General features: G+C 48.7%; 1 protein-coding gene across 2 annotated transcripts in view; it reads left to right on the top strand.

Moving 5' to 3' along the window:
- The window catches only part of Ext2 (exostosin glycosyltransferase 2), a 136368-nt gene that overhangs the window by 11530 nt on the left and 101567 nt on the right, over positions 1–23271 (top strand). For both annotated transcript variants that reach the window (XM_059260985.1, XM_059260984.1), the window contains 4 exons: positions 6485–6601; positions 15702–15897; positions 18072–18211; positions 21266–21359. In XM_059260985.1, the coding sequence (XP_059116968.1) occupies positions 6485–6601; positions 15702–15897; positions 18072–18211; positions 21266–21359 (547 nt within the window). The remainder of the gene's footprint in view (positions 1–6484; positions 6602–15701; positions 15898–18071; positions 18212–21265; positions 21360–23271) is intronic.

The following is a 23271-nucleotide window of genomic DNA, read 5'->3' as shown; positions in this document are numbered from 1 at the left end:
CTAGATGCAGGTGAGGTGGTGCATGCCTTTAATCCCAGCATTTGGGAGGCAGAGGCAGGCGGATCTTTGAGTTTGAGGCCTGTTTCAGGATAGCCAGGGCTACACAGGGAGAAACCTATCTTACAATAGATGGATGGATGGATGGATGGATGGATGGATGGATGGATAGATAGATAAGGGATTAGGTTCCTGATATATTTTATGATCAGAATTGTTTATTAAACTAGAAAATCCTCTGAGGCATTTCTCTCCTTAAGACAGGAATTTGGAAGCTGTTAACCTGTGGAAGCAGTTGGAGCTGGGGTCCTGGGACAGCTCGAAGAACTGTCTTGTTTTCCTAGTCTGGGCTGGTGTTAGTTTCAAGTGTAGCATCCAGTTCCCAAGCCAGTTAGGTTCAGGATAATGGTGTCCATCCATGCTTTCTGAATTGGGGCTCACTTGCCAAAAGGGGTCCCGTAGCTCCTGAGGAGAGAAGGGTGGATGTGTAAAGGTCCCCGAAGCCTGTACTGTGAGGGCAGCCAGGGGGCTCAGGGCATCACTGCTTGTGTTTTGATGGGCCAGTTCCTCCCCTCCTCTCTCTGTTTTTCCCACCTTACTTCTCATCCCCACTCACCTCTCCCTTGTTTCCTCCTTTCTGGTAAAGCTTCCCAAACAGGCCGAAGTGGGGAGAGGTGGCCAGCGGTCATGCTCCTGACTCCGAGCTCACTCATTACACCTCTCGGCCCTTTCATGCATCAGTTGACTCACTTTAGCCCAAGGCTCCTGGAAAGTTCCAGAATGAGGTGCTGTGCTTGTCTCCTCTGTCAGTGTTTGGCTCACGGCTTTGAGGAAAGCAGAAAGTTTGGCCCCAGCTCAGGACAGTATTCAGGTTACAGGAATGTTGTTAGAGTGTGTGGGCCGATTTCATTTATTCCACAGTCTTGTTAGATGATGCTGAACTTGAGATCAATGTTACTGACAGAGGTCTCATCTTGAGACCAGCTGTGTTCTAAGAGGCTAACATTATCATCCGTGGAAATACACACTGTGTCACGTGTCTGCCCAGATGGTTGATCTAAACCTTCTAGGCTTCAAGTGGCTGCCTCCAGTCAGTTTTGATTTTCTGTCTGGAAGACACATAATAATGTAGTGAGCCCTGTGGACAGCAAGGCAGTGTGGCTGCCACACAGAAAGCCCTGTGGCCAACAGAGGGCAGTGTGGCTGCCACACAGAAAGCCCTGTGGCCAACAGAGGGCAGTGTGGCCACACAAGTCTGCACAAGCACTTCCCCCAGGCTATCCCTGACTGGCCTCCTGTCTGAGCTGCTTTTATAGACGCCTAGAAAAGCAGAAATGTGTAAGGAATTCGGGCAGAAGAAGGATAATCAAATTCTAAGGTTGTAGAACTGAGAGAACTAACATCACATAAATGTTAAGGGAACGATTGCTCCCACTGGCGTTAAAATGAAATAGGCTATGTGTATGTGGGCCCGGGACCCTCGCTGAGGCCCGAATAGTTGCTGATGTTCTGAGGGCAGGAAGGAGCTGTTGGGGTGCAGTGTCTACCCCTCCTGTTTGGGGTGTGCTTTAGGAAGGCTCGGTTCTGTTGTTCTGTTGGGAACATTTCACTTAAAAATTTCATAGTCTCAGGATGTAGACCCAGCTGGCCTGGAACCAGGCTGGCTATGAAATTCATAGAGATCCATGGCCTGCCTGTCTCCTGAGTGCTGGGATTAAAGACATGTGCCACCATGCCCAACGGGACACTTTGCTTCTGCTGGGATCTTGCTGTGTGCTCTGTGTGTGACACTGATCTTTATTTTTAATCAAGTGTTAAATGTGAGAAGGTGCCAAATGGGCAGAAGACTGTTGGAGTTTTAGTGGTTGGTGCCTGGGTGTTAGAACCAGAAGGCGAGCTTGTTCTCATCAGCATGTACTTGGCCTCCATCTTGGCTGCCGTACATTTCACTCTGATGCCTTGGTAGCTTTCTGTGTGGGAGGAGTCATAGGCTTGTTTTTAAGTCTCTGTCCTCTGTCCTTGCTTGTGTGTTTGGAGGAGTGTACAGTAGCATCAGCTGGAGCTGGATGTCTGCTCTGGAATTAGAAGGCAGGTGGATTAGATTAGATCTTTGAAGTCCAAACTCATGGATGTGCTTGCTTATATGATATTTTGTTTTGTTTTGTTTTTTGAGGCAGGGTTTCTCTGTGTATCCCTGGCTATCCTGGAACTGGCTTTGTAGACCAGGCTAGCTTCAAACTCAGAGATCCACCTGCCTCTGCCTCCCAAGTGCTGGGATTAAAGGTATGTACCACCACCACCTGTCTGCTTATATGATATTTTGCTTAAAGAAATGTAAGGATCTGAACTGAGTTAGAATCCAGGGCCTTCAGTGTGCTAAGCAAGTGCTCAATCACTGAGCTGTAGTCCAAAACCCAAATGTATCTTTTATGCTGTTCAGATGTTTCCTATTTCTCTTAGAATTTTTAGGAACAGTACATGTGACACATAGGTATTTTGCACAAGAGTTGAGCTGCATGCAAGTGTGTAAGGGATCAAACTAAACAGCCTGCTCCTTCCAGTTGAGAGAGAGAGAGAGAGAGAGAGAGAGAGAGAGAGAGAGAGAGAGAGAGAGCCTCACCGTTAGAATAGTGTCTTAGTTTTGTTCCCTGTTTCTCTGATGAACACCCTGACAGAGCAGCTTTGGGGAGACGGGGTTCATGGGATTTATTTGGCTTCAGCCCATCATTGTGAGGACATGAAGAGCAATGTGAAGCAGCTAGTCACATCCACAGTGATGAGCAGAGAGAACGGTACAGGCTTCCTCGGCTGGCATGCTCTACTCTGTACAATCCACACCCACACCCAGGGAATAATAGTGGCCCTACTTGGTGGCTGGGTCTTCCCACATAAAGTAGCATAATTAAGATAACCTCCTCTCCCCCAGACATGCCCACATGCCAGCCTAATCTAGAAAACTCCTTATTACAAATCCTTTCCCAGGTGATTCTACATTGTGCTAACTTGACAATTAAAACTGTCACAACTATTTTGTTTTTCTAGTCTTTTTGCCCCCCCTGTGAGTTTACACACACACACACACACACACACACACACACACACACACACACACACCCTCCCACATTCAGTTTAACTTTAGTAGGAGCATATTAGACCTCTTCGATGCTTAACTAATGTTCATTTTCTCAGGTATATTCTAGAGTATTACTACCTTGACTTTTCATTAGTCTTCCTTTGAGTATGTCTTGTACACATTTCTGCTGTGCTGTGGGTGTCTATATTCATTTATTTGAACTTGTTAGGGAAACGTAAATCCTGTACAAGAGAAGCGAGGATAGCACAGTGAACTCTGTACCCACTCTCAGCTTCCTCACCTCCTGTCCAGTGCTGCTCCAGCTGTTCGGAATGTGCTCCTCCCCCAATTATTTAGAAGCAAATTCTAGACCTCATTACATGTGCAGACAGTCGTGTGTGGATCTCCGCATTAACTACAACACTATTATACGTAAAATATTGACAGTACTTAGACAAAGATTTATTTTTATTTAAGTGTGTATGTGTGTGCCTGCATGAGTTTGTGTGCACCTCAGGTGGGTAGGTTCCCTTGGAGGCCAGAGGGCATGAGATCCCCTGGAACTGGAGTTACTGACAATTGGGCATGCTGTGACCCAAACCCTAGCCTACTGTAAGAACAGTAAGCACTCCTAACTGCAAAGCCATCTCTCCAGCCATATGGTATTTTTTGGTGGTGTTTTTGAGAGACACTCTCTCTCCGTAGTACAGACTAGCCTCAAACTCACAATCTGTAGCCGCAGGTTTCTAAGCTGAGATTACAGGCATACACCACCATGCTCTGTTCAACAATATTTCTTTTTAATTGTTGTTTTGTTTGTTTGTTTTTGAAGCAGAGTCTCACTAAGGAGACCAGGCTGGCCTCAAACTCATAAATATCCACCATTCTCTGCCTCCCTAGTGCTGAGATTAGAGACGTGTGCCATGCTGAAACATGCTCAACAATACTTCTTTAAATAAATTGATAAACTAGGCACCTGTGTTTGGCACTCTGAATGCTCAGCAAGGCCTGTGAGCTCCTTGTGTGCGGGAGTCAGGAGGGCAGTGGGAGCAAGGCTCAGCACTGGCGACAGAGGAGGCATCCTAGAGTCAGGGAGCCCTGGCTAGCTCCATGCTGGAGACCTTCCCTATTGACCCCTTGGCCTGCCAATTGGTAGGATCATTAACTCAGACTTCCTGGCCACAGGTTTTCGATGCCATCTCTTGTGGAACTGAGCTCCAGTTTGGGGATCTGTGATGGGAAAACAGAATGTCCTGCTCAGAAGTTCTTTCTGCAGTCAATGTGAAACATGTGTCCTGTGAAGTGGGGGCAGCTGGCACCCTGTATTATAATGCCATGGGAAGCTGGGCTGAAGAGGCTGGGGTTTACAGTGGGGGATCCTCAGTACAGGCCTGGCCTGAGGACAGTTTGACCTCCTGCCATCAAGGTTCTTTCGAGATCACAATCAGAGATGATGATGTTGTATGTGTTGGTGTGTGTGTACACATGACACAGGCCTGCTTCAGACACACTTCTCCACCGTATCTGCACACCTGCCCCACGCCTCTGCAACATAATAATGTGTTTGGGGCCACAACAGAATAATGGAGTAACAGTGAAGGTTGATGTGAGAAAGGAAGCATGCTCCAAAACTCCACCCCCATCTCCCCCCATCTCCCCCCCCCCCGCCCCTTCCTGTAGGCGGACAGTAACAGTCACCCACAATGCTGGCTCACCTATGCTGCCTGGTGCCTGTCTATAGCACCCACGTCTGTTTCTCTGCACAGCAGCCCTGGGCCCTGCAGGGTCTGCTTGCCATCACAGCCATGGAACCCGTCCAAGTTCATGCTGGATGGATTCAGTGTTGCATGCTAATCAGGAAAACATCAGAGCGTGTGTTGGTACTGAGGATAGTTATACTGCATCTTAGAAGTAGTAGACAGGAAGCTGGAGAGGTTCTGAGTCTGCTTGTTACCCCACTTGGCAGTTCTTGGTTTCAGAGTGCTTAAGCAAACAGAGTGGAATTTCCAGAGGTGATTTGAACGTCTCTGAACTTAGACTGGCCACGTTAGAAGGGAATATAAGTTGTCGTCAGGGTGTGGAGGGGATTGGTAGCAATCAATATTGAGAAGAAAAATGTGGTTTCTCAGTTCAGACATTGTGCGCAGACTCCGAGGTATGTGCAACTAGCAAAATCACCCCCGAGAGTGCTTTCGGTGGATGGGTTGGGGCCCTAGGAGAGAAGACAGCCGAGGGTGGTGTGACCCAAACCTGCTTCCTTTGTCTGGTGCAGTGTCATCATGGCACTTGCCGGACCCAGTTAAAACCATGTGGTGGGTGTTTTCTACCTAGGGAGAAGGCGTGCTGGTGCCCACAGACTCCAAGAGAGGCTCTAGTGCATTGCCCATCCCTGTTTCCCAGGGAGAATGGATTAATCAGACCCACACTGGGAGGGACAGTGGCAGCTGGTGGAGGCTGTGTGAGCGACACAGCCCTGGGAGGGCAGAGGGAGAGCTGTCTGGTCCAGGGACCAGAGAGTCTGGGCTGATTTGTGTGAGATGTGATACCTGCCGGCTACCACTGCTCTCCTTGTCTGGAGTCTCGTGAGATTCCAGGAGAGGGTGAGAAGTGACTGCCCAGTCTTCCTATAGACCTGCCATTACTCCTGTTGCTGTAGGTCCGTCGAGAATAAAGTATGGAGGCTGGAGAGCTGGCTCAGTGGTTAAGAACACGGGCTGCTCTTCCGGAGGGTCTGGGTTTGATTCCCAGCACCCACGTGGCTGCTCCAACTGTCTGTATAACTCTAACCCAAGGAGATCCCATACCCTTTCTGGCCTCTGCAGGCATACATGCAGGCAAAACACTCATACACATAAAAAATAATAAAATAAAAATTTTAAAAAGGATAAGGTGTAGCTAGAGTTTTATGGCTACCCACTACAATAAGGCTTTCCAGGGAGGCGAGTGATGTCCGAAGAAGGTAGCACAGGGGCTGACAATATAGCTCAGTGGGTAAGGGGGGCTTGCTACCAAGCTTCATGACCTGAGTTCTGTCCTGGAACCCCGCATGGTGAATGGAGAACACAGACTCTCACAACTTATCCTCCGACCTCTACTCATGTACTGTGGTGCATGCACACGTGCAAATACACACACACACACACATCTATATACACACACACCAAAAAATAGAAATGTAGTTCAGTTTTTTTAAAGTAAGGGAAGGCTTTAGGCAGTGGAGCAAAGCTGTTGTTATGGAAGCAGCTGATGCCCGGGTGGTGCACGTGAGTTAGAGTTGTATCAGTGGTTCTCAAGCACAGGGACTCTCATATTATTTGTTGTGTTTATTAAGACTCAGTCATTGCCATCCCTTCCCATGGCGTTTATCACGAAGCCCTTTCTTGCTCAACGTTTACCGAAGTCTTTTCTCTGCAGGGCGCTGCTGGCTGGTGGCGGCTTTTCTACCTGGACTTACCGGCAGGGCTATGACGTCAGCATTCCTGTCTTCAGCCCACTGTCAACCGAGGTGGCTCTCCCAGAGAAAGCACCAGGGTAAGGTGGCTCAGCCCAGGCAGGGTGCCATTACAGAGCGTGGGTGCTGGCAAGGCTCGGTGCGGGGTACCCTGGCAAGCAAGGTGTCTACTTCAGGCCAGAGTCAGGAGTGTGCTGGCCTGCCCCACCCATCTTGCTTTTCTTACAGCTTTCGGTATCGTAGGAAGCTCGTGGGCTGTCTGCTAAGTTCACAGGCTAGAAACCCGTGGCATCCTGCCCACGCTTCAGACAGCAAATTAACAAGTCTATCCTGTGAGAAGTGTCCCTCTGGATCTGCCTGCATCAGCCCACTGCCATCTCCTTTGGGATGCTAAGTGATGTCCTGTTTTGTGTCCCTGACTCTAGTCTCACTACCATCCAGCCTGGTCTTGCCCTTCCAGTGCCTGCCGGGTAACACCACACTTCCCTGAATGCCTGTCACAGCTGTCTGGTGTCTGGCCTGTCTCCTGTGCAAGTCTTCTCTCGAAGGACTTTCCCTTCAGTTTTTTCAGAACAGGTTTTACTCTCCCTGTTATTCTGTGAACTCTTCATCTGTGAGTGTGTGAGTGTGTGTGTGTGTGGTGTGTGTTGTGTACACATGTTTATGTGTGTTGTATATGCATGTATGTATTTGTTGGGGGGGGTGTTGTGTGCATATTTGTGTGGATAGGCAAAGATGGCCCTCGGGTATCTGTCCTCCGTTGCTGTCCACTTTTTGTTTTTTTGAGGCAGGGTCTCTCTCTGAACCAGAGCTCATCCAAATGGCCAGGCTGACTAGCTAGTGAACTTTGAAGATCTTCCTGTCGCTGCCCTTCAATCCCTCCTGTCTTTCAGCCTCCCACCCAGGCTGTGCTGTAGACACATGCTGCCATGTCTGGCTTTCCACAGTGTCTCTGGGGATCCGAACTCAGGTCCTGAAGCTTGTGCAGCAGGTGGTCTGCCAACCAAGCCATGTCCTAAGCCCTGCCTGGCAGTCTTCCTCCTTATCTCTGTCAGTCTAACGCTCTGCCCTGCTCATCCTTTAGGTTTCAACTTGAAACTGCTTAGTTGGGGAAGGGTGGGCCGCAATTTCTCTTCCCAGGACCAGATCCCCTGTATTATGTTCCCACTGCAGGCTTCCCCTCCTAGGGTGACACTTGTGCAGTGGCACCATGACTCTTGGAAAGCCTGTCTGCTTTGGTCTTTGGATTCTGTCAGTGCGATGGAGTACAGGCCAGGTCTGCTGTTTAACCACCAGAGTGGGTCTGACATTTAGTTGGCTCATATTTTCGTATGTGCCATAAGGGGAAAGGTCTGGTTGCATGGACGTAGTGGGCCTTCTGTCTAACCCTTTCTTTGCTGGAGACTATTTGGAAGTTGTTTCATGGTGGATTACCCCAGAGGAGGGAATAATACCCACCATCAGGAAGCTTCGAGGTTGACAGAAACTTCAAGGTTGAGTTTTAAACAGACACGATGAGGATAGGAACATCCTTTGCTTGCATGAGAAGCACCCAGATACATAGCTGAGTGAATGTCCTACCAGGTGATGCTCGAGACCAGCTCACAGTTTGATAGAAAGGAATCTCAAGGTGCTGTTCACTCTGAGAACATTAGGCCCGTTCTCTGAGCAGACCAGACTCAGAAGCCTGTATGGACTCTGAGAAGCCAGTGTACACTCCCTAGGATATGACAGTGCCTTCTTGTGTGTGTTCCACCCCCGTGGCCTGGAGCCAGCCAAGCCCTGAAGTATCTACAGCAGTTCTTTAGCAAATGTTTGGACCCTGTGCCAAGCCCGGGTCAGCTCCAGGTACTTTCCCGTAACCCTCGGAAAGGGCAAAGCAGGGCTGCGTGGTCTGTGCACAGCAGCACAGAGTCCTCCTGGGGGTAGCTCCCGGTGTGACGTCTTTACATTTAAGTTGATAGTAACTCACAGACTGTACAACCAGTGTTTTAAAGTGTAAAATCCTGGCAGTGGGGGTGTTGTTGCTTATTCAGAATTGTGTAATTCTCATCAATACTACTATCTTAATTCTAGAACATTTTATCACTCTCCAAATACAGTCAGTAACTGTCACTTGTCATCTCTGTTCAGGGCAGCGTCTGCCAGCCTCTTTCCTTTCTCTGCTTCTGCTCTGGACACTTCATGCTGGTGTGATCAGGCCTTTTGTGTCCATCTTCCTCCATTGAGTGTGTTTTTACACTTTCCTCAAGCACTCTCTCATTGGCTGTTTCATTGTGTGTCTGCACCATGTTCGATTCACCCAGTCACCAATGGATGGCAGTTGTGATTATTTCTAATGTCTAGCTGTACTGAACATGCTGCTGTGGACTTTCAAGTGCAGGCTTTTGTGTTTTCAGTTCCCTGGGCTTTATATCGAGGAGTGGCATTGCTGAGCCATGTGGTATTTCTCTTGTAACTTGTAGAGGACATACCAGACCCATTCCCAAAGGTTACAGCACTGCTCCAGCCAGCCAGCCAGCGCTGTATATGGTTTCCAGTCCTCGTCTTCAGAGCTTGGCCGTTGTCTGCAGATCTGGCCATCCTAGGACATGTGGGCACTGTATCCCTGTTGCTTCGCTTTTCCCCAGTGACCCCGCCTGCCGCTGCCTGTCTTTCTCTTGTGCTTATGGCCATTTATACGACTTCTTTGGAGAAATGCCTGTTCATAGTATCTGCTCATTTTAAGTTGACTCGTCTTCTTGTTGTAGAATTTTAACAGTTTTTATGTAGTCCAGGCATAGGGGCCTCACTGGGTATGTGGTTTGCAAATATTCTCTCCTGTTCTGTAGGCTACTTTCCACTTCCTTGATAGTGACCTTTGAGGTACAAAAGGTTCTACTTTTGATGAAGAAGTCCAGTTTTTGTCTCTCTGTCTCTGTCTCTGTCTCTCTCTCTGTCTTTCTCTCTCTCTGTCTCTCTGTCTCTCTGTCTCTCTCTCTCTCTCTCTTTCTCTGTATCTGTCTGTCTGTCTGGGGTGGGGGAGCGGCATTTGTGTATGTGTTTGGAGGCCCAAGGCTGAAGTTAGATGCCCTCCTCATTTGCTCTCCACCTTGGTGGTTGAGACAGGGTCTCTCACTGAATCTGGAGTTCACCAGTTCATGGAGACTGCACTGCTGGCCAGTGACCCTCTAGAGTTCCCGTGTCGGTCTCTCCAGCACTAGGACTGCAGGTACATGCCACTGCGTGTGTGTGCTAGGTGTTGGACTCAGGGCCTCAGGCTTTCACAGAAAGCCCCTTCCTGCCTGGATGTCTCCCAGCCCCCGGTAGATCTGATTTTTGCTTAGGTTGCTTGTACTTTTGGTGTAAGTGTCAACAGTGAAAAGAGAGACCATCGCTGGATCAAGCCTATGCTAGATTTACACGCACATTTTCTTTTAAGAGTTTTTATCGTGTTGGGTGTGTGATGTGTTTTGAGGGTGCCGTGTGAGGTAGGGTCACATCCGTTCTCCTGCTTGTCCATCGCCAGTTGTCTCAGCATCCCGTGTGTATTCAGACCCGTGCTGAGATGGACCTGGCCATAAAAGACAGGCTTAGGTTGGGACTCTCTGTGCTCGTTGTCATCATGTGTCAGTCCTTGTGGAAGGACCTCTGTGGCTCGGTTACTGTAGCTCTGCACTAAATTTTGAAGTAGGTAAACTGAGTTCTCCAACTTTGTGACATTTTCAAGGTTTTTCCTGGCTACTCAAAGCCCATTGCGTTTTATTATTTTTGATACAACACAACTTCAATACAATTTTAAAGCACTGAGTCTGGAGAGATGGTTCAGTGGTGAAGAGTGCCTACTGCTCTTGCTGAGGACCAACGTTTGCTTCCCAGCACCCACACTGGACAGTTTGTTACTGTCTGTAACTCCAGCTGCAGGGCTCAGACGCCCTCTTCTAGCCTGCATGGGCACCTGCATCTTCATCTCATACAAGTGCACGATTCACAGTTTTCCAAAAAGTTATTATGAAAATTTCCAAAAGCTTAAACACCTTTTCATGGTAGCTGTAGCTGTAGCTCACTTTGACTGCTTGCCTGGCACACGGACAGCTTTGGGCTTGGTCCGCAGCACCCCATACGCTGAGCACAGAGAACGTAACGTGATACGATGCTCCTTTTTGCGTTTCTTACATATGCTTCTGTGACTTATATTTAAGGCTCCCTTTCTTCTCATTATCTTATGAATTACAAACTTGCACGTTGTTTTCAGTTGCTCTGAGTACCACAGACTGGTTTGTAAAGCATGAAGACTTATTTCTTCCTATTATTATTTAAGGGCTGGGGTGTTCAGGATGAACAGCTGTGCTTAGCAAGGCCTTCTTGCTGGGAGAACTCTGCAGAGCACCCAGGTGGTGCCGGGCATCACACCGTGAGACAGATGCTCCTATCCAGGTCTCTTCCTCTTTTTTTACAGAGCTGCAGCCCCACTGGGTTAGGGCTCCACCCTCAAGGCCAGAAGTCTCACCTCCATAGAGCACAGTTCAATGACGTCTCTACCTTCTTCATTCTTCACAGTGGGAGTTAAATTTCACTGTGAATTTTGTTAGGAATGTTTAAACCATAGCAGGCATTTTAAAAAATAATATTCATCACTAAATATGAACAAAATAAAATTATTCCTATGCTAATTTTTTTTACTATCAAAATGGAAATATTAAGGAAATTTTTTGCTTTTATTTTTTCTTTCAGGGTTTGGGATTGAACCCAAGACCTTGTGTGTGCTAGACAAATTCTGCCACAGACCTACACCACAGTCCTAGCCCTTGTTTCTTTGAGACAGTCTCACTATGTAGTCCAGGCAAGCCTCAAATTTATAATCTCCCTGTCTCTGTCTTTGCCCTGCTGGAGTTACAGGTGTGGCCCTCCACACACACGTCACAGATGGTTCTTTGAAGAAAGGCTCTTATTCTATAGTACAGGCTGGCCTGGAAATCACTTTATAGACCAGGTTGGCCTTGAACTTGTGACAGTTCTCCCAGTTCTTCCTCCCCAGTGCTAGGATTACGGGCACTTGCATGATCCCCAGCTCTTCACAAACAATTCTGACAGAGAATCCAGAGGCCAGGGAAACTGCTGTGCTTCAAGCGCCCTGTTCCAAGGTTTGTTGGTTCCTGTGAGGCAAGCAACTGTCATGTACCCAGGATCTTCAGTTTGACGCATTGATATGGCATGAGGTAGGCTGGCCCTGCCTGGCATGGACTGTCCTGTTTGCATGCTTTGGGCACAGTGAACCTCTCTTATCAGTTCCCAGACACCAGTCAAGAAGCCAGTAGTGAAAACTTCCACAGGAGAGCAGCAGGCCTGCCACGCTAACCCCCTCTGCACAGGACGGCCACCACAACAGGGAGTGGATGGCCCCAGACGTCATCAGGGTGCGGCTGAGAAACGTGAGAAACGTTGGGCCAAGCAGTGAGTGTGTGAGGACTGGTCTGCTGGGCGTCCATGCCTCTGGGCCTGTCTACTTGCTACACCTTCCCGAAACTCACGTGATCTGCCCCGTGTCCTAACCCAGCCGCTGCTCTGTTGGCTTAGGACTCTCATTCCCTCCAGATTTAACCCAGGGATGAGAACACTGAAGCCCAAAGATGGACAGGCACTGAAGTGCCGGAGACCACTCAGATGCCTGACTTCAGAGATTTAAACTGTTGTCTGTGGTATTTTTCTAGTAATTTGATCTTTCTGATTTTTATGTATGACTGCATGGAGTTGGAGATCACTTGAGGTTGCAATTAGTTTTAAATTTTTGTGTTTCAATAACCTGTGAGAGACCCCACTGTCTTCATGATAGCCCCCAAAGGCCAAGGGCTCGTGGGACAGGGCCCTTCCTCCGTGGCCACCTCGAAGTTGTGCTTTCAGTGGAATGTTACTTCTATAAAAGACACTCCTCTCCTGCCCTCCAGAGACTAAAGGTGAACACAGGCTTTGACCTCATTAGCCTCTCAGGGCCCCAGGGAAGACAGGGAGGGTGCCCTGGCGACAGCATGCGGGTCCTGCCCTCTGTGAGAGGTGTTTCTCGGGGAATTCCCACGTCTCGGGAGGACCGCCCAGCATAGCAAAGCTGTTTCCCTTTTTATTTTAAAGCCCTCCCGGTGCTTTTCCAATGGGAAGCTCAGAGTTGTTGCTATTGATAGCTGCTTCTCACAGCCGTGGTGGGCCTGGCTGGAATTCTTACCATTTTCCCTCTAAACGGAGCTAAATCAGGAGTTTACAATCCTGGTGAAAGTTTGAGGGAGACATCATGTTCTCAGCACGATCGGGGTGTGCGTGTGTGTGTGTGTGTGTGTGTGTGTGTGTGTGTGTGTGTGCGCGTGCGTTGGGAGGAAACATGAGAGTCATAGCTAATATGAGCCCTCGGAAGAAAAACAAATCTACCTGAAATTTTTGCTTGGTTAAAACTAAAGTGGGTATAGTCCATCAGCTGTCCGATGAGAGCCAACGTGCAGGCAGGGGAGCCTGCTTAGAGTCCTGTTCACGTCTGCACACTTGTACTCGGCGGGCCTGGGAGGTAGGTAGGCCCAGTGAGCGGAGCTCTAGTGGGCCTGACAGCTTCTGAACAGGTGAACAGTGAAATCCACCCTGACTCTCTCTGCTCAGGTTCCTTTGACAACCACACACTAACATCTGTTTACTTCTGAATCTGTATAACTCTGTGCATGTGTATGTGTGTTAGTGTGAGTATGGGCGTGCATGCACCTGTGTGCATGCACCTGTGTGCGTGTGTGCCAGAGGGGTGCTTGGGTGTCATCCTCAAGAATGATGTCTGCCTCCTTTGAAGGCTCTCTCACTGACCTGGAGGCATTAATTATGCTCTCCTGGCTGGCCAGCAAGCCCCAGGGAGCCTTTGTCTTGACCTCCCCAACTCTGGGAGTGTAGGCATGTGCTATCATGTAGTGATGCTTGGGGGTTGAGCCCAGGCCCTCGTGCTTGTGTGGGCCACTGCCTGGGCCCCTCTGCCCTCCAGCCTCATATTTATATACCTTTGAGACAAGGTTCTTACTGTGTAGTTCAGGCTGGCCTCAAACGTGCCACCTCTCTGCCTTAGCTCTTTGGTGTGGGGATTACCAGTTTGTATTACCATACTTGGCTCCAGCTCCATCCATCACTGCAGGGCCATTCTGGTTCTGGCCTTCCATAGCTGCAGCTCCCTTCTGGCTCCCATGATCTTCAGTGTCTAGACATTGTGATTCTCTGTTCTGTGTGTCTTCATGCAACTGAAGTGGGCTTTGGATCTGAAGGTTTGTGCTCTGGGAGGGTAACCTGAGTTGCAGAGCGTGTTCTTTGGCTATGGGTATCTGGCTAAGGCTCTCAACAGTTAGAACAGACACAGTCACAGGACTGTAGGCTTTATGAGCCAGTGTGCAAAACCCACAGCCCTAGTGTTCCCTGGCTTTACCAGTTTGAGTAGGATGTATGTAGCCCTGCCCTGCTTTTCAGGGTAAGCAGGGGTGGGGTGTTCATTGTCTCAGAACCTGATTTATATGAATTTTCTCAATGGCAGCGATCCCCTGGCTACAGACCCCCTTCCCCGTGTCCTACCTGCTCTGTACTGTATGTAGGAGTCCTGCCTTTCAGGCAGACATCTAGACAGCAGCCTTACAGCCGTTCTCACTGTCCAGTCTTTGGGGAGGGCAGCTCATGGCTCCAGAGGCTTCAGTTCACAGTTGGCCCAATCAGGACAACATGGCGGCTTGAGCACATGGTGAGGCAAAGCTGCTTATCCCATAGCAGCCAGGAAAGCTTGAAGAAAGAGGAAGGGCCAGAGACAGAACACATGCTTCAAGCACAACCTCATGCTTCATCCAATGGAGTCCACCCCCACCCCCCGAAATTTCCATAACCTTCTAGGAACCCATCAAATGATTAACTTTTGTGTGTTTATTTGTGTGTGTGTATCTCTGTGTGTGCACATGTGTGTGCCACAGTGCACATGCGACAATAAGAGGACATTAATGAGAGTTAGTTCTCTCTTTCCACCACTCGGGTACCAGGGACTGAGCTCAGGTCATCCGGCTTGGTAACATGCACCTTTACCCACTAAATAATCTCACTGTATAATTCATAAATTATAAATCTATACATGGACTAATCTATTGATGAGCTTGAAGCCCCATGATTGGTCACGTCCTGCCTCAGCCTCCTGAGTATGTGGGACATGTAACATGTGCCCTCATGCTCACAGTTTTGCGTCTTTGGAGACCTGCATTACACTGGACCTTTGATGTCTTTATTTTGTTTTCTTTCTGGATACTTGCCATGCATGTTGAGATGTGTTCTGTGATGTGGTAAGGATAGTTACCACCTCACCCCTACCCCCACCCCTGTTTCTGGTTTTTAGATTCCTCTCCTGCCCATATGGTCTTGGGAATGGAGACGTGTCCCAGAGTCCCTACATAGCTTAGGGGTACTGCAGCCCATCATGGGGACTCCTTCTCTTCCTGTTGGAAGGATGCAGTCAGTGTTCAGTTTCTCCTCAGAGCGCAGACTCAGGTTTAATAAAGGATAAGGTTTTGTTGTTCTGTTCAAGTAGTCAGCCTGTTTTCTCTCTGTTTATACATATCTGTGTTTATAGCACACTCTTCAGGCTTAGCATGCCATGAGCATTTCTTCACAATATTAGAACAGTTTCTTTTGGACATAGTGGCATGCATACACCTTTAATTCCAGCACCCGGGAGGCAGAGGTAGGTGGATATCTAGGAGATTGAGGCCAGCCTGGTCTTCAGAGCGAGTTCCAGACTAGCTAAGATTACATAGAGAGACCCTGTGTCAAAACCAAGTAAAACAGCAAAAAGAAAAAATAGAAAAAGAAGAGATTTGCCTAAATAAGAATTTTATGGCTTCATGTTTCAGAATACAAGTGAGTCAGACCTTGTTTTTATATAGTATGTAATGTTTTTAATATCTAGTAATGTGACTCACTCAGTATAATTTTAAAAATAAGTGGTGGATGTTGAGACTGACCTGTTGCTAGAAGTTCAACACTTTTTTTTTTTTTTTCTTTCGGAGCTGAGGACCGAACCCAGGGCCTTGAGCTTGCTAGGCAAGGGCTCTACCAATGAGCTAAATCCCCAACCCCAGCTAGAGGTTCAGTGTTAAGCTTTGTGTGACCTGACTGACCCGTGACTGACCCCAGGTGACCTTTTCTTCCCCCCCATAGTCCACGGCGGTACTTCCTGCTGTCCTCTCAGATGGCCGTCCATCCTGAGTACAGAGAGGAACTGGAAGCCCTCCAGGCCAAACACAGAGAGTCAGTGTTGGTCCTGGACAAATGCACCAATCTCTCGGAGGGGGTCCTTTCCGTCCGCAAGCGCTGCCACCAGCACCAGGCCTTCGATTACCCCCAGGTGCTGCAGGTGAGTGCCACTCAAGACCCTGCTAAGCTCGGGGCGGGTTGCTGCCGTGGAGTGAAACTGACCCCAGTACCAGGAGCTGTTTTCTCTAAGTAACTGAGGTAGTACCCAAGAGAAGATGCAGCTTCTTCCTGGAGGTGTAGACCACTGGGAACTTGAGTGGATGGTGTGTTTATGTTGTGTGGGGCGGCTTGATCTATAAAGGTTAATAATCTTTTCAGATACTCATTATACTTCAGAAACAAAAATCCTCCAGATTTCTGAGAAGCTGTATAGGCAAAACACACAGATGTATCTTGCTTTTACCCCTGTCTTCCCGGGTTGGTCCAGAGAAGTGACCCGTAAGGTGGCCCGTTTCTTCTTTAAGCCATGACAGCCCATAGGGCCCAGTTGGCTGTCCCTGAGCACTCAGGCCTGTTCTTATTGCTCTGGTTTTGGGGTATTTTGTCACCCACACCGTACCCATCATTCCATCATGGGTGTGTTCTTCCATAACCACAAGGCAAAGTGGCCCTTGGGGGACTGTTTATAGGCAGATTATTTGACATTCCAGGTTATGGGGTGCTAAGAAGGGAGACTCAGAGCCTTGCTCACTTAAACATTTAAAATTGAGACAGGTTAGTTCAAGGAGAACTATCAAGGAGGTGAGGTCATTTTTATGCGTTTACATATTCATTAATTTTTAAAAAAATCTCCAGGGAACCAGCGCATCCTGAGATTGTTAAAATACTCTCTCGAGAAGTGCTGTCTTCCTCTGGAGTTTCTGGCTAATAATGGTGGAGATGCAGCAGTGTTTATAGTAACCTTTGTCTGGACAGGAAGAACTATCTGCGTGTGTCCACATCTGGCTGTGGCTGCAGCCCAGGCGCCATGCGCATCCCACCTCCTCAGCAGCTTCTCTCCTGTATCGAATCCAGAGGCGTTTAGGAGATTGACTTTCTCATGTTTTTCCTGACCTTCCTTTTCCTATAATGTTATTTATTTTTAAACAAAATTTTTATTAGATTGTTTAGTTTGCACATGTATGTACGTGTGTGTTGCGTGTGTGTGTGCACACTTGCACATGCCACACAGTACAGTGTGTGGAGGTCAGAGGACAACTTTGTTGGAGTTGGTTTGCTCCATCTCCCCTGTGGGTCCCTGGGATCAAACTCGGGTTGTCAGGCCTGGGAGCAGCGTCTTTACGGCCTGAGCCATCTCACTAGCCCCAATAGTACATTCATGTGATTCAGGAATCAGTTTTAAGATGTAATTTTCTTTTTTAAAATTACATTTATTTTGTGTAGGGGGACAAGGACGGAACAGAATTTTTTTAAAAAAACAGGGTTTCATTGTGTAGCCCAGGTTGACTTTAAACTCACTCTCCTCCTGCCTCACCTTCCCAAATACTGAGATTACAGATACAAACCACTTTGTCTGGCTTTTTCCCCCTGACTTTAAAGATGAGGTCATGTTTCCTTTTTCAATCCTTTTGTTTCCTCCTGAAGAGACAGAAGCAGGGAAACCAGGAGTAAGAGAATTGGGGTCTCACTGGGGTGCGGTGCCCACGGCACCTGCCCTTCCTCTGGGCATCTTCCGTTTTCCTAATGTTCCCCACATTGAGAGGTGTGAGAGAGAGAGAACGAGGAAGAGATTTTTTTTGAGAGTTCGTTTTCACTAGACTTCTTGTCTCTGGACCTATCATTTCAATGCCTCCTAAAGGCTCTGTGTACCTTTAGTGACCACCTTCTATAGGCAGACAATGCTAGGGCCTTAGGGACTGAAGAACAGAAGTTCAGACCTTCCTTATGAGGCTCCTCTAGAGGGCCTGTCCCATTGCAGGCTGGGCGGAGGCCGGGGATTAGGCAGTGTTGACACCACATGCCATGTATGTGTACTGACGGACACCGGTCTGCAGGACCTCACGTGGTCAGGTGAGCAAGCCTGCGATTCTGGCTCTCAACATGTGCAGAGCGCCAGCCATGGTGGCGTGTGGGTTGCACTGAAGAACGAAGGTGGGAAACCCAGCAGCCCGCTGGGCATTTCCTGTTTCACAGGTGTGAGGCCCTCTAGCAGTTTCTAGATGCCTCAATACTGCTTAGCTTTAAGCCTTGGGGGAACGCCATAGTGTGCAGGGATCCAAGTAAGTGATCAGGAGACTTCTTTGTAATCCTTGGCCTTCTCTTGTCTTGCTCCAGGAGGCTACTTTTTGCGTGGTCCTTCGAGGAGCTCGGCTGGGGCAGGCAGTGCTGAGTGATGTGTTACAGGCTGGCTGTGTCCCGGTTGTCATTGCAGACTCCTATGTTCTGCCTTTCTCCGAAGTTCTGGACTGGAAGAGGTGGGTGTACTGTCTAGTGAACTGTAGCTGGTGGCTTGGCCAGTGTTGGAAAGGAAAGCCTCTTGGACCACTGTGATACATACCCAGCTTTGAGAACTGCAGGTTGAGTGTACCTAACTTGTAAGTCAGAAACATTGCGAAGTGTGGACACTTGACATTATGTAATAGCTTACAGTAAAAATGCTGAGGTAGGGAGGTGCAGAAGAACGTGGGGGTGGAAGATAAGATCAATATACCTGACACACATGCATGAGAAGAGCATAATGAAGCCCGTTATTTAAGAAACAAACAGACATGACCTTGAGGGTGGCCAAGGCCGTGTGAGTGCGGTACACACTGCTTGGCACAGTTCTTCAAAGTATTGGCCAGGAGGATTCATATGCCAGCGCCGAGCTCATATGCTCATATACATTGAAGTATGAACTTTGATAGCCACTTAAGTTTGGTAAGAGTGGCAAAGGGTGCCGGTATACTGTAAATTACATTCAGGTTGCGAGTGTAACAAATGCACAGAACATAAACAAATCTTCATATTTAGACTGGAGTCCCGAGTTACGTTCATGCAGATATTCCAAAATTGAAGGCACCTTGGGACTGGGCCTAGGGTAAGGGATCCCGGCCACTGATGCTTTAGCCCGTTAGCAGAACTGGGCCTAGGGTAAGGGATCCAGCCGCTGTTGCTTTAACATGTTAGCAGGACTGGGCCTAGGGTAAGGGATCCCGGCTGCTGTTGCTTTAGCTCGTTTGCTGTGTCTTCCATCAGACTTAGCACAGTGGTTTAGAGCAGGTCACGGAGTCCAGTGGGCCGAACCCACCTGCTGGCTGTTTTTGTAAATAGTCTTTTTGATCACAGCCATACCCCTCATTTGCGTGTTACTTGTGAAGTGATGAGTAATTGTAGAGACTGGGTGGCTTACAAAGCCTAAAATACTGACTCCATGGCTCTTTCCACAAAGCAGTCGCCACCCCTGGGTTGGTGCAGTCTAGACACAGCTGGAGAGTTTCTTTCTTTATCCCAGGGATTCTGAATTAAAGCTCCCAGGTAACCAGATTCGTAACTCAGTCCAGAGCCACTGCTGTGGAATTGCACACTGAACTGGCTGCCAGTGGGGAGCCTCTACCTCCACAAAAGCTTGGAAACTCCGAAACAGGGACAAATGCAGATCCTGCTTGCTTGTGCTCACAGGAATTGCCCTCTGGTCACGTGTGTTATTTCCACAAGACGGGTGGCAGACTGTTAAAATTGAACTTCCTTGCTGTATACCCTTCAACTCATGTCTTTGCCACAAATATTTAATTCTTTCTCTTCTCCCAACTCTTAGGACAGTTTATCCAAGTCCAATAGCGTAGGTGTTTGAACAATTTAAATAGCACCAATTTGGCTAACTCCCTCATCCATTTTACATTTATTAGAAAGTCTCCTGTTACTAAGATGGTATTTTCTAATCTGATAATAGGGATAATTTCTGCTTCTGAGGAGGTTAGATCCAGCGGGGAAGAATAGCCAGGGATCAGGGACAAGTGCAGATTCTGCTTGATTGTGTTCACTTCCTCTAGCGAGGCTTCACTCCCTCATAACCTCCCCAAACAGCACAACCAACTGGAAACTGAGTGTTTAAATATCTGAGCCTATGGGGGACATACCGTTCAGACCCTCACCATCACCATCAGCAACAGGTTCTCCAATATGAGTGAGGTCAGGCCTTTCTTTCTTCAAGGAAGCTCTCTACTTAGTGATGGGAGAGCAGTGAACCTGCAGTTCCCAGATGCTGTGTGTGATTGGTCAGACTCTGGGTGGGCAGTACTAGGACAGCGAGAAGACTGACGTGGGTGAGGGCCTCACAGGACAGTGGCGTAGCAGGTGTGAAAGGGTGTTTCTGCAGAGATCAAGGTCAGCTTCAGTGTTGGGCTGTGGGTGAGCAACAGGAGGGCGCTACATTTGGAGTCGGGTCTGTAACCAGCTCCAACTGGCTAGCTTTGAAATTATAGCACATTAATTCATCTCTTCATCCTCAGTCCTTTCTCTCCTGCAAAAATCATTTGCTTCTTTAGTAGATGTCCCTGAAGTCCTGGCTGTGTGGGAGGGAGCCCGCTGAGTGCCCTGGGTACAGTGGTGGGCGGGAGTGGGAGCTAGATTTTAATGAGCATTTCTGTGCAAGTATAGTTACACTCTCTGCACACCGTCCTTCTGGAAGGCAATGCCAGTCTCCCTTTCTCACTCCTCATCCCCAGTCTTGAGTGAATCCCGTGGGGGTGGGGAGTGTAGGGCACAGGCAGGCCCTCTCCTCTCCCCAGCTCCACTCTGATGTAGTTCTGCTGCCTCTGCAGGGGTCCCAGCCCTCCTTCCCATGTCTGCGCCTCCTTCCTGTCACTTGCTGACCCCGTAGACAGCACGGGCCTGTTGGAGCTTACTGGGCTTCTCAGGCCTCTTTGCCTCCACCTCCTAGTGGTTTCCCATCTCGGCACCAAGCTCTCCATGGCCTCCAAGGTCCTGTGAGCCTCACTGCAACCCACCCTCCCCCTTTTTGCTTGGCTCTCCTTCTCCATCCTGTTTACTCTGCAGCAGCCACAGGGGCCTCCTAGCTGTTCCTGGACCATGCCCAACATGATGCTTCCTCGGCCTTTCACTCCTTAGCCCCGTGCCTGGAGCTCTCTTCCCACGGGCCTTCTCATGCCTGTTCACCCCTCTTTCCTCTGATGTTCTCTGTTGAATTGTCAATGCCCAGCACATAGTAGGTCTATCATAAGTAAATGCTGAATCAATGGATGGCTTTGTGTAGAGGCTAAAGGGGGGAAGTAATTGTCAATTTTGGGAGTGTAGAGAAGGGTAAGGACGGGTGAACAGGGAGACAGCATTTCACATGAAAGGCCCTGTGGTGACACAGAACTTGCTGTGGTTGGTGACAGCGATGCCAGGGATGACAGAACAGGGAATGATGTAGGGCTGAAGGAGTTTGGGGGGTTTGTTTCTGCTCTTGAGAAGGGAGCAGGACAGCGTACAATGTTGCTTTCTGGAGTGGGCTGTGCATATGTAAATAGTGCTGTTGTCTCCAGGGCATCTGTGGTGGTCCCAGAGGAAAAGATGTCAGACATGTACAGCATTCTGCAGAACATCCCACAGAGACAGATCGAAGAGATGCAGAGACAGGTAAGAGGCCAGAGCGGAGACACCTGTCTTGGGGTGGGGGTGGGGGTGCTGGAGCAGTGGCTTGGACACAGGGGACCTTGAGCCAGGTGCACAGTGGGTCTGGGTACTCATTGTATCAGCTATTGTCAGGAAGGGAGGGGTAGCGAGGTGACCTAAGTTAGGTTTAGATTAATGACAAGGGGTTCAGGCTATGCTGGGGGACCCCTGCTAGGATTTTAGGGTACTAAGTGATGGCAGGCAACAGTGACCAAGACAGCAAGGGGAGCAGGGCAGCGTGTTTATTTGGTGTGTCATAAGAAGATAGCCTTTGTGACAGTGTCCTCCATTTGCCGTTTCCCGCCTCCTCTGCAGACTCTCTTTACCCTTTGACCCCTGTCTGAGTTCTGACTGCCCAGAGGACTTCACTGGGTTCCCGTTCGGTCTCATTGCTTTCCCTCCTAAAGAAGCCTAATGGGGCTTCATTGTCAAGCAAGTTAAGGAAATCTAAAAGATGGCCCTGAAATTGGTGCAGTGATCATCTCTTCTGTTTCTCTTTATGGATTTTTAGTGTTTTAATCTTTGTCGGAATTATCCACATGGGCAAGAGAGATGGCCCAGTCAGTAAAATCCTTGCCACAAAAGCATGAGGATCTGAGTTTCTGTCCTTAGGATTCATGTAAAAAGCCAGGTTTGGTGACACAGACCCATAACTCTAGTGCTGGTGAGGTGGACATAGGCGGATCCCTGAAGCTCATTCTAGTGACAGGCTTGAGGGTAAGTGAGGGACCTTGTCTCCAAAAAAATAAAGGGTTTCTCTTGCTATAAAGAGACACCATGACCACCAGCAACTCTCATAAAGGAAAACATTTAATGGGTTGCTTACAGTTCAGAGGTTCAGTCCATTATCATCATAGTGGGACATGGTGGCATGCAGGCAGACATGGTACTAGAGAGGGAGCTGAGTGTCCTACATCCTGATCTTCAGGCAGCAGAGAGCCTGTGTCCACACTGGGCGTAGCTTGGGCATAGGAGACTCAGAACCCACAGTGACACACTTCCTCCAACAAGGCCACACCTACTCCAACAAAGTCACACTTCCAATAATGTCACTCCCTATGAGCTTATAGGGGCCAGTTACATTCAAACTACCACAGGAGGAATCAAGGAAAGACCTGATGTTATAGACATCTGTTGCAGCGCGCATGCACGTGTGCATGTATATACACACACATGTATATATGTGCACACACACACATGCACACACACACGCATACACACAGGAGTGGGCAAGGGAGATGAGTGAGAAGAGACTTGGAGGGTCTCAGCACATAACCCATGTTTTTAACCTGGCTCCTCCCCAGGTGGCCTGAGAACAGGCTCTATGGCTGAGGGCAGATAGTCACCGAGTGTGGCAAGAGGAGACCCAGAGCTACCTGCTTCCTAACTGTCTGCCCCGCGGTTCCCACCTTACTCTGCTTAGGCCCTTCTGGTCCTGCAGCACCAGGTGCCCGGGCTCCCTCTGCTGTCCAGCATCCAGGTACTATGGATGTGTTTCCAGTCTCTTTACCATGGGCTGTTGGCATCACGTAAAATTTCCCATCACTTGTCCCCCAGGAGGGATTTAGGAGGGAGGGAAAATGGCTGTGCCTGGTCCTGCCTTTTGATCTTGGATATTTGTGTTGGTAATTTTTCATCACTATGACAATACTGGAGATAGTTACATGACAAAGAGGAAAGGATTGCTTTGGGCTCACAGTTCAGCAGACTCCAGGCTGTGACTGGGTGGGCTTGCTGCTGGGTAGAAGGAGAGCAGGTCATGGTGGAGTACAGAGCTGAGCAGAGCAGTTCACTTCGAAGACTGTGTGAAGAGAGGAGAGAAAGGGCCAGAGCCCCATGGTGTCCTTCAAGGGTGCATCGCTATGACCTGAGCACA

This window comes from Peromyscus eremicus, chromosome 4, assembly GCF_949786415.1.
Source record: "Peromyscus eremicus chromosome 4, PerEre_H2_v1, whole genome shotgun sequence".
Classification (NCBI taxonomy): Eukaryota; Metazoa; Chordata; class Mammalia; order Rodentia; family Cricetidae; genus Peromyscus; species Peromyscus eremicus.
This window is presented reverse-complemented; position numbering and strand designations above follow the sequence as displayed.